Consider the following 12286-nt stretch of genomic DNA (forward strand, 5'->3'; position numbering starts at 1 on the left):
TATTTTTAATATGTTTAATTTTTATAATATCAAGTCACTCAATTTAAAAATTCAACAAACTAAGGGTTCAATTAAAATTTGCAAATTCTTTGAAATGCAACCATATGATTATTTGTTGAAATGAAGAAGAAAAAATAGGTTTAGTATGATGCATGGGTAGGAAAAATCAATAAAATAGACTAAAAGAAAATAAATAAATTGAATTAAATTAATTTTAATCGTTTTAATCTGACCAGTTTAGTGCTCAATATAGATAGACTTATTTTAACACATACAGGTTGATGAATTGGTTGGTTTTATAAAATAATAATTATATTTAAAAAATAATAAATAAATATTTTATTAAAATATATATATCAATTATTAAATTATTATATCTAAATTTAAGATTAATTTTATTAATATAACTTAAATTTTAAAAATATGTATTTTATTTTATAATTCTTTTATTTAAACTTCTTAAAACGAGTCAAAATAATCTGTTGACTTAACGAGATAAATGCAAATTTAATTGATGACCTTTTTAGTAAAACTGAACTAATTTGATAATTCTAAGTTAATGTTGTTGGTTTTATATATTGTCACTATACATAATTATAGCTGTATTGTGCATAAATTAAATTTCATCAATTTGGTTGCTAAAGATTTCAAACTTAATAGGATGAAAAAGTAGTTACATTGTAATTGAAATTTTTGAAGGATTTAATTGAATTTGGACCAAAATAAAATAAATAAACAATTAAAATAAAAAGGTAATTAAGTCTTTTAGTGCAAATCCCCGATGTTGTGTTATATAGGTTTCTGCTTTGCTCTTCAAAATTAGTTGTATTGAATCAAATTTTAACTCAGTTTTATTATCCACAGATGCTTAATTTTGTATAATCAATTTATTGTTTTATTGATTTATTCTTTTAAAATGAGTGAAAATGTAATGACAAAGGCAGTGTTTAATAAAGCCAGCGGAAAACTAGTTGAAAGAGAATTATTAATACACACATGACAAATTATTTTAGAAGAAAAAAAAAAGAATTACATTTCATTGAAAATATAGAAAATATAAATACATTTTTATTAAAAGCAAAAAATAATTATATTTCTGAAATTAAACTTAAATAAACTTGTGCTATTAAATAAATAATTAAATGAACAATTTGGGGTCGGAATACTGAAGTAAATATTGTATTTGCATGAAATAGTACTGTATAGTTTCCACTAAGAATTAACATATTCATGTGAGACTTCATACATAATTTCTGCTACACTTGTTGTAACTCCCAAATCAAAATGTGAAACTGTTTAACTTCTATATTTCAATACAACAAAACTACAATTCATTAATCAATAATCCTATGCTCCCACATGTTGGCTGAGAGAGACAAATAATAGAGTCCTGTCTTTACATCACTTTCAGATACATTCCTACAAGGAAAAATGAGACCTACTTCATCAAGGGCGAACACGATCTAGAACTAGAAAGAACATTTGCTATGTTACATAATGGGATACAAAATTACAATCCAAATATGGGGTCATTTGCACCAAATATAGAAGAACTAAACTGTCTGGTATTCAAATCATTGCCATCCAAGGCTGGACCAAAACGATCCAGCCACTGTGTTGGAGTTGCAGTTTCATTCTCCTCCACCCACTCAGAAGTCATGTCAATATCATCTAATTGAAGCAGATCAACTTCTGAAGACTTAGCATTCATCTGTCTACCTAACTTGAGATTGTAGTTTATATAAACGAGGTCATTCAATGTTTCTCTATCAATCTTGTTCCGCTTCTCAGAGTGAATTTGCCTGAAGTTACTCCACTGCCTGTGAAATGAGTAGGTGCTACAAACTTGACTTAATATTCTAATAGCAACTCGCTGCAACCCTGGAGCAGAATCACCATATTGCTCCCACCAAAGCCCTACAACGAAAAAACAATGAGTTTGCAGAATAACTAACGTACTGACTAACGGTATCAGCAAAGTTGCAAATAAAATTAGTCGAAAAAAGTAAATAGAAAACAACAAAAATAACATTCTTATAAAACATGCTGTTCAAAATCCATTTCACAAGATAAACAACAGACTGAAATAATCAGCATCCTCGCCACTGCTTCATTAATACAATTGTTATGATGCTTTACAATCCAAGCATGGTCTGGCATTTGCTAATAATATATATGTCAGAAACATTTTGTTGTGTTGTTCTCAAATGAACAATTACAAATACCAAAAGCACAAAGCATAGTGACAGACACATTTAAGCTTGATGTGGTCATCATCCTTCCCAAGAGATCAAAAAAGGCATATAAATAACAATTAAACCAAATGAAAAGAGTTGTTGTTCCTGGAGGCTAGGACTCTCCAAGTTTCTCAGAATGCAACTGAAGGAGAAATCAGATGCTAACTAGTTGTCCAGTGAATGAAACAAAAGGAAATCGAAAAAAGTCCTACATTTAGTTTCGCATGACCTATCTTTTCAAATGCATTCCATTCATTTATTATTTAATCAACTATCCTTCCACAAGTCCCCCATCTCCCAAAAAATAAAACCCAACTTCGTCCAAACCAGGGAATTAGGTTCAATAACTCGTTGTGCATTTTACCCCAAAAATACACGTTTTCTTTACCTAAAAACCAATGTCGAAGTTGGTCACTAATATTCACAAAAGTTATGTTGGACTACAATGCAGCTTAATATGAACCTCATCATAAAATTGACTGAGTGAAAATGTATCAAGGGGCACTATTTAAGACTTACAGGGAGCAACTGTATGCCTTGCCTCCTTTGCTAGGCTACAGCCAAACATGCCATGTGCCTTTGTAAAAGTATAGATTTGATTAGTGATGTCACGCCTCATGTCTGGTACAGGCAGCAATTTCTCCAGAACATTAAAGAAGTCTTCTTTAATGGAAGAAATAAATTTTATTTCAGGATTGTATTGAATACTGGGGTTCAAAAAGGCAGCAGCAGCATGTAGAGGTGAATGGAGTTGGTCTCGCCACTTTTTATCAACTATATCTAAGAATGTCTTACACTTGTTCTCATCCATTATGTAGTATGTCCTGATTGATTCTTTGGCCCTGGTCATTAGCTCATATATGGAACCTACAGTTGGTTTCCCTTCTGATACTTCCCTCAATACTTTTAAAAAAGGCTCAGAGATGGCCACACACTCTTCCACTGTCCTCCAGAAATCACCATCTTCAGCAATTGCAATACAAGAAAGACTATGTGGTTTATTTGCATAGGAAGTGTTTGAGGCATATTCATGGCTGTGGAACATATTCTTCAATCTTGTTCTCAACCTCAACATAGACTGTAAAGACAAAAAGGTGGATACAGACTTTGTGATCCCAGTCTTGATTAGTTCCTGGCCCCCACTGTACTTCTTCATAAGATCAAGCAATGTGGCATTGTTGTATATTAACTTTGATATTGTTTGTGCTTGTAAAATACATCTAGTAATCCAATCAACCTTGGAGAATTCCTCCAAGATTAGGTTTAAACATTGAGAGGCACAAGGAGATACAAATATAGTTCCATAGCTCTGCACAATATGATTAGCAATACCAGTATAGTTAACACTGCTGTCCATAATAATTTGCACAACATTTTCTACGCCAAATTCTTGAATTACAGAATCAAAAAGATCAGCCAGCCACTTCGTGTTCTTGAAATATGGAGAGGCATCCACAGATTTATGGAAAAAGGTCCTGGATGGTGAAGAGACTAAGAAATTAATTATGGCCTTTGATTTATAATCAGTCCATGTATCTGCAATGATGGTACAACCTGTAGTTGCCCACTCTTTCTCAACATCTTTTGACTGTAAGCCCACTTCTGATTTTATCCTTTCCAACCATGTTATTTTCAGGATTTCTGCTGATGGACCAGTAAATCCAGGACATTTTGCAATGGCATCAATCATCAACTGATAGGATGAAGACCGTGCAACACTAAAGTCTAACTTATTCTCAAAAAAGAATAGAGCAATACTTCTCTCTGCATTCTCTTGGTTGTTTGTAGAGGAAGGGGTTATAGGATTGCCAGTGGGGAAAATCTTCATAAGAGGGGATGGTGCATCCAAAGATACAAGAGCTTTAGTAGCCGAAAGATTACTGGGTGACTTGACTTCTGCTAGTTTTTGCTTCTTCACAGAAGACGTTTCTTTGACCTCTTCCTTTGATGCTATTATACCCCTTACTCTATCTGTAACATCATCTCTGACCTTGCTACAAGGGTTTACCCCTTTACTTGGGAATCGAGATAAATGATGTTTCAACCTACTTATGCCACCATTCAAAACTCGTTGGCAAAATTTACACCTTACCTTGTTTCCATCTAATTTCTCTGCATATTCCCAACAGACATCTTTTTCTCGAACCACTGGGAGAGTTCAAATTAAAAAAATAAAATCAGCACATTATATGATAAGCTGTTCTTTGATTCTGTTAATTTATTACATCTACACCAGAGTAACCAATAGTAAGTTAACAAAATATTCAAATTATAAACGAGAGATTGACAAAAGGAAAATTAAAAATTGTTATCTAAACTCCCTGAAGAAAATGGTATTCATAGTAAGAAGAATATTAAAGTAGAAGCTAATGAATTCTTTGGGATATAAATAATTACTCAATACCAGGTCCCATAGTTTCAAATTGTGATTGCAGTTCCAAATGTGGTCACAATTGCAGCCACTGTAATTACTGTTATGCTTATTATGGCCATTGTAGCTTGAATTTATTTAATGTTTGCACTAAATACAATTCTTCGTGAGTCGTGACTCATTTTAAACATTCTACATCTCTTGTTCTTCTCCCTCCTGAATTCCACCTTACAAGCTCTTTATCATTTTTCTATATATCTAACCCATCAAAAACCCGTATAAATCTAACAAAAGAGGAAGAATGAAAAATTAATTGTGAGGATTATGAAGCACGTTGCGGCCCTATGCAGCCATTTCATCGACTGTGCAGCGCATTTTCCTGTGATTACCAAAAAGGAGTGAAATTGTGGTGTGATACTACATGCTAGGTTCATTAATGATAGAATCAGCTTCCATGTTGTTTTAAAAGACAGGCATAGCAAAACAAAAGCTTCAACTTACTCTAGGATGCAGTAACGTAGCTCCTGTAGAATAAGTATATGACAACCTACACGATAAGATCAAACCAGAAAATAGAGTAAGCATCTCATCAGAAACGCAACACACTAACATAAACCACGATCATTCAAGCACAAAGTGATAATTCAATGATTGAAGTAATGCACAAGAATAAAAACTAAAGTGGTTCAGTGAATTTTTCAAGATACAGAGTAATCCATCACATGATTAAACTCTACAGTTGCTTGTAAAAGCATTAAATTCAAATAATCTTTCATTTTACTCATTTTGCAAACACGTTAAGATATTCCAATCTTTCAAAGAAATTGAATAAATCTTCCTTCCAATCACACAGTGAGATGAATCTATTTTGCGAAAATAGATCGAATTTCATAGATACAGAAAATCAATTGCATTTAAAACAATGAAAATGATGAAGATGAGATGAAATAATGAGATAGCGAGAAATTTGGAGCTTACGGAGTGTGAGAGATTGGTCAATCCCGACGGAGAGATAAACGGAGGTCGCGGATTTCAATAATTTTTCGATTTATCGCGATATTTTCGAGCTAGGGTTTATGCTGCTGTGTATCCTCGCTCTTATCTTTTCCTCTCTCTCCTCTCCTGTCACTAACTTTTTTTTTATCTTCTCTTGTATTTTCTCGTTTTTCGATTTTAATTTTGTTTTATTTTTTGTTTTGCGTAGTAGCAAGCATCTCTCTTGTGCTATTGGGTTTCCTTTCGGCGATATCTCGCGCATATTTAACCAATGGTAGAGAACCAGATGGAATTTAGTTAGCAAAAGATTATGAAGCGACAAATCATAGAATTTACCACGTATGAATTGAGTATAAGTGAAGTAAGAGAAAATAAAGTTACAAATTAGTTACGATTAATTTGAAATCAGTTAATACGATAATTTTCACAGTCAATACCCGTTAATTTACTAATGGTATTATAAAAAAAAGCAAAAGTGAAAATCTATTAACTTTCGCGTATTCACAAGTGGAAAAGATGTAATATATTTTAAGAAAAAATAATATTACTAAAAATAATTATATAAAAAATAATGTTGGTTATATAAAAGGGTGAGTGATTTGGGATATATTGAAGTGCATAAAATTTAGTACTTTAGTATTTGGATAATTTATGGATATTTTTTCTATTTTTAATTTTAAATATAATATAAGAATATGAAATATGTGTGTTTTGAAGATAATATTTAACATATTGTTATATTATAGAATTTTTAATTTTTAATTTTTAAAAACTAATTAAAAATAAAATAAAAATATTATATATATATATATATATACAAAAAGGAAAACTCTCCTTTTATAATATATTGTATGCAACAGTTTCTCATTATTTGTTATCCCCTCCTCATATTAAGAATAATTTTAACATTATTGTATACATATAGGGAGAAAAAGTGTAGTTAAGTAGATTAAACAAGTCAGGGAAATTATTGATAATATCGTAATTTTATTTAATTTCTCTCTCCAAATATCAATATTAATATTCTTTAATTAATTTGTTTCGATTTTTCACATATGTTCTTAATTTTCGGTCTAAAATCAAAGTTGCTCTAATAATTCAATTTGCTTCTATACCTTTTTGAAAGTAACATTTGTTATTTCACCTTTTTCTCGACAAATAGCATTCATTATTTGTTAACATATTTTTCTTCAATGTTCCTAACTAAAATTACAAATATAAAAAGTTGTACACTTTCACTAAATTGACAAACCAATTGAGGGCGAACTTGAATAAGAGAAAAAATGATAGCTTTGAAGGGAAAATATTTAAAAAAAAGTGGGATTATTTGAATTAAGAGAAAGAAAATAAAAAATTAAAAAAAATATGAAAATTTATGTATCAGCTGATAGATGTGATTGATAAAAAAAAAATGTATTATATAATGGGAGTTAAATTATACTAATTAAAAAAAAATAAAAAACAACAATTATATAATGGGAACAATAAAATATTGTCAATAAATATAAAAAACATTTTCAAAAAATAAAAATACTTTTCTTTGATAAATATATTTTAATTATTTTTTAATTCGTTTTGATTATTTTATTATTTTATTACTACTATTATAGAAATTTATTTTAAATAATAATAATGTTATTATTATTTATTTTATTACTTTTAATATATTATTAATATTTATTTAGTAGAATAAATTTTGGATAGACTTAAGCTCTAAACATTTGAAGAGTACTCTTGTAAACATTGAAAAAAACTTTTATTTTCTATTTTAGAAAGAATATGATAAGTTGGGAGAAAGTAAATGCATTTTCTAGTAGATTAAATGTAACTCAAAATATATATCCATGTCAATCAAAAGTTCTCATGTTTAGGGTTTAGGGTTTAGGGTTTAGGGTTCATGTTTTAACTACATTTTTTTTATTTTCTTTTATGTTGAGAAATGTTTTACACTATCACAAAGATTTTGTTTTCACATGCCTCACATATATATTGTTTAACATTTAGTTAAGGAAGATTAAATAATATTAATCATTTCTTTCAAATGTTCTTCTCAGTGGACTTTTTTTTGTGTTTTCCTAAACACGATGTTAATGTTCTTTACCTGCTTATATACTTGTTCACCATTGTGGGGGCGTTGATGCATTTTCATCCTCCTAGCATGCATTAAATGTTTTCTTCAATCTACGGTATGGATGACTATGAGTAATGAACTTTTAATACCTAGTGTACATCGTCTTTTGTCCATGTTTCAATTGGGTATAACAAGTGTTTTCTTCACATATATGGCATGCATATTATTGTGCAAAATAGCATTGTAAGAAAATGAAAATCATCTTCACAGTATGCATAAAATATATCCACTCTTGTTTCCCACAACATCTTCTAATTATTAATCAAGAGCTTAAGATACACATCAATGTCATTTCTAGGTTATCTGGATCCTAAAATCATCATGTACAACATAATATATTTTCTCTTTATGTACAATAAAGAAGGCAAGTTGTAAATCACCAAGAAGTCGATCATGAATTGTGTTTATTACTTATGTTTAAATAAGAATTCATCTCATTTGTAGCAAGTTGTAAATCACTAACAAGACTGATCATGCATTGTGTTTACTATTTAAGTTGTAATGAGGATTCATATAATCTATAAAAAGTCCAAATCTCAAGTTTCTTGCCTTTGCACCAAATTCTGGAAATATTTCATCAAATCTCTTCCATTTTGAAGAATCAACTACATGTTGAAAAAAATTGTCACATTTTCTTCCATTTGCATGCCATGTAAGGTTCTTTGCATCTTCTATAGTGCTAAGCAATCATATAAACATAGGTATTGTTGACAAGTACCACAACACTTTAGCATGGGAACCCTCTGTTTCTTCCTCACCACTACTTCCATTAGGTTTCTTTTAAATTGTGATAACCCACATGTTGGACACATCCTTAATGTAGCAAACTCAATTTTGTACAATACCCAATCATTAGGGTGTGCATGTATCTTGTACTCCAAACACATACTACATACTATTTTCTTCGCATCATAGTTATGATTAGGTAATGTGTTACCTTTTGAAATTAACTCCTTCAACAACTCCAACAATTCATGAAACTTCTATCGATCCATTCATTTCTTGCTTTTAAATTGAACAATCTTAAAGTTATGGACAATTGTGTAAAATTAATGTATCTTAGGTTCCAAATAAGACTTTAAACAATCATACACATGCACTCTTCCAAAACTTTCTTCACCAACATCACGTATTATCTTCCCTAAATGGTTGTTCATCATTTCTTCAAAATTTGTTGTTCTTGTTGACATAGTTGGAATGTCTAATATTGTATAACTCTTCACTATACCAAAAATAAAAAAGTGATAATGTATCTCTCCATGATTCTGATGTATCTAATTAGACAACAAATGTATGGACAATAATATGTCTCATTAATAGGTTTTCCACTTTCCTAAGTAAATTGCAAGAACTCATTAACCCATTTTCCATAGCCTTCATAACACAACTTCCATTCATCCAACTTTTATTCATAACTAGGGATGACAATGTGGGTTGGCTCACAGTCTGCTATCAAAAAGCGCGAGGTAGACTCATTAATCTAGTCTGCTGACCCGCTTAGGCCTGCCCTGCATCACTCGCAGCCCGCGCGGGCCAATAACGGACGAGGCGGGTTGGCCTGCATAAATAAAAAAAGATAATTATTTTATTTTTTCTACAAAAAAAATCATACTCCACTCACTCATTATTGCAGTGTGACATTTATTTTATTTTGTTTTTAAAAATTTAAATTTAATGTACTAAAAAATATAATTTTTATTTTAATCATATAAAGGAGTTAATATTAAGAGTGACATTGAATCTAGTTTTAAGTAAAATCTTAAATTTAAAATTTGTTAATAAAAAAATAATATAAAGAAGAGATTTCAATAAGATACTCTTTAATTGACGGAAAACAAAACTTTAATTATTTTTAATCAAACCTTCTAACAACCCTCATACTTGAATTCATATTTTTATCTTAATTGAATGAATTGAAACATGGATAAAAATTTAATTTTTCAGTAGAAGAAATAGGTTTTTTTTATAATTAATTAAATTTTATTTCTTTTAAAATATTTTCCTTATGCAGGATGGCTCGCAGACCCATACACGACCTCTTATGCGAGACTGACCAGTAAAATGAGCTTGCATTCCTTGCGCGGGGTGGACCAACCCAATTGTCATCCCTATTCATAAATACATACGTAGTTTATAAACTTCATCATCATCATCAATCATACAATATAAACTTCATCATCATCATCAATCATACAATATGAGATTCTCACTTGTGTAATTAAAGGTGAGACCTACCCATTTGAATTTTTTTTTCATAATTTGCTAATGTCAACACCTAGTTCTATCTTTTTCTTATTAATAAAAAATAAATACCTCACTTTTGTCTTTTAAAATAATAATAAATATATCAATATAATAGTCTACTTGTACAATAAATCCAATACAAGTTATATAATTAAATTACAAAGAAAGAATATTAATTAAAAATATAAAAAATGATAAATAATTTGTCTTGCTTTTCTTGTGAATGTAAGAGTCATCCTTAAGCAATAACTCGCCATCATCGCAAGGCAACAATTAGCCACCATCGCAAGGCAACAATTAGCCACCATCCCAGAGCTAGTTCCACCAACGGAGACTTAGTGCCACAAGCAAAGACCTATAGCAACAACAAAAAGCTAGAGCAGAGAGTAACTAAAGCATCAACAAAAAGTTAGAGCAACCAATAAATCTCATGAAATCGTGCAAGATTGTATAAAAAGTTCAAATTTGTCATTAATTATAGATTCAAAAAATGTGTTTATAAATGAAGAAATTTATATTGATAAAGGGTTGAAATTTTTTTCAAAAAAATAGAGAGAAAGAACAAGATGATATAAAGAAAACTCACAAAGAAGCATTAATTAGACAATGTGTTTGAAATTAGTAATTAACTCTTATATCACTTTTAAATATTTTCATTTTTGTATAATGATTTTCCATGATCAACAATTTTTTTTTCTCTCAGCATAAGCTTCATCGTGATTGAATGTGAACTCCTCAGAATCGCACTTGAGTCACCCCGAAATCTCATTTGCGTCATCGTGAAATCATACTCAAATGATGAGATTCAAAAAATAACCACAATCTTAATTTCAATAATACAATGAAGATATAAGGAATTCACTTCAATGATGCACTCTGAATTACAAATGCTCCAATACAATTAGAGAGGACCGTTCACTACTACAAACCACACATATAAATAGATATAGATCACAAAAATGACTTCCAAAAGCACCACAATTTCTACGGGAAAGAAGAAACATTATACTTTATTTAAATAATTTTATGTATAACAATTTTTGGATGGAAAATAAACAAGTTGAAAATATTTATAATAGTATTTAATTTAGTTATTATAACAACTAATTATTTTTTATCTCTAAAATTGATTTTTATTTAATATTTTTCTAGTAGTGTAATTAAAGAAGTAAGCAATTAAAAGGATAGAAACAAAAAGCAAATAATGAGCTTTATAAAATATTGAGTCTTATTTTAAGAATATTTTTTCATATATTTCATATTAATAAAATTATGCAAACAAATTCGACCTTGTAATTTTTATGAAGCTTTAATTTTGTTTTTCTAATTGAATGCACTCTATTAACACAGGCTCATCAATTTGACTACAATTTTCAAACTCTCCTATGATGTTTTTGTAATTCTTTAAAATATCTAAAATCTCAACAATAAAGTATCCAAATCCAAATACATCAATAGGGATCATTATTTCTCCAACCTTTATATATTTAATCATTCATCTCCATATTTCATCATGTATATAACATATATCTCATAAATATAAAACTTTTCATTTTACTTTTTTTATTATATAACTGAAAGTTATTTTTGTCTTTAAAAAAGCCATAGGATTATACAATCTAAAAGTAAAAAATAATTTTCAAATTATCCAATATAAAAACCTATTTTTAAGTAAAAATAGAAGTTATGAATGATTTAATCTAGAAGTTAAAAATAAATTTCAAATTCTACAATCTGAAAGTTTTTCTATATTATGTAATCTTGAAATCTCAACTTTCAAATTAAATAATAAAAAAATAAAAAATAGAAATTTACATATTTATAAAATAATTGTAGGATGAAAATAGGGGATGAAGAACGAAATAACCCTTAATGGTTAGTGATGAAAAAGGGTAGAAAAGGGGAATTATGTTGAAGAGAAAAAAAGATGGAGGATTTGAAAAAGAAAAGAAAAAGAGAGTGTAGTAGTAAATAATGGGGTGGTGAAAACAGCGACTACCCAATTTTGTAACCTAAACACTGTTTGTTTGATTGGGTAGTGTAACGTGGTATTATTTGATGTTGGGCTACTTTGTTTACCTTGTTTTCATTTGATCATGTTCCTGCCTTTGTTGCAACTCCGAAATAAAAAGAATGGGAGAAAAGATCACTAGTAGAACTTCTCTATCATAATGAGAGTCCAAATTCTCAATGAAAGATTGGAAGGGTTAGATATATGATTAATATAGTCTGATACACAACTTTGTAATTAATTTTTAGCTATGTCATGATCTATCTGCTCATCTCACTCTCAGTGTCTTATTGTGC

The 12286-nt window shown here is 29.5% G+C and overlaps 1 protein-coding gene across 4 annotated transcripts; it reads right to left on the reverse strand.

Moving 5' to 3' along the window:
- Positions 1-1281: 1281 nt before the first annotated feature.
- On the reverse strand, positions 1282-5777 carry LOC137820934 (uncharacterized). Of its 4 annotated transcripts, none has more exons than XM_068625276.1 (4): positions 5587-5777; positions 5110-5155; positions 2757-4385; positions 1282-1917 (listed from the first exon to the last, which is right to left on the reverse strand). In XM_068625276.1, coding segments are annotated over exons 2-4 (2037 nt in total). In that variant the 5' UTR covers positions 5111-5155; positions 5587-5777; the 3' UTR covers positions 1282-1510. The 4 variants fall into 4 exon arrangements, with proteins under 4 accessions (XP_068481377.1, XP_068481380.1, XP_068481379.1 ...); XM_068625279.1 differs by having other exon boundaries at positions 2757-4987; positions 5587-5762; XM_068625278.1 differs by lacking the exon at positions 5587-5777 and having other exon boundaries at positions 5110-5584.
- Between the last annotated feature and the right edge of the window lie 6509 nt (positions 5778-12286).

The sequence above is a fragment of the Phaseolus vulgaris genome, chromosome 9 (genome assembly GCF_000499845.2).
Source record: "Phaseolus vulgaris cultivar G19833 chromosome 9, P. vulgaris v2.0, whole genome shotgun sequence".
Classification (NCBI taxonomy): Eukaryota; Viridiplantae; Streptophyta; class Magnoliopsida; order Fabales; family Fabaceae; genus Phaseolus; species Phaseolus vulgaris.

Excerpts from the sequence above, each read along its gene's own strand:
- LOC137820934 (XM_068625276.1), bottom strand. Across the intron at positions 1,918-2,756 it reads AAGGCATACAGTTGCTCCCT|GGCTTTGGTGGGAGCAATAT; the intron begins GTAAGTCTTAAA and ends TTTTCGTTGTAG.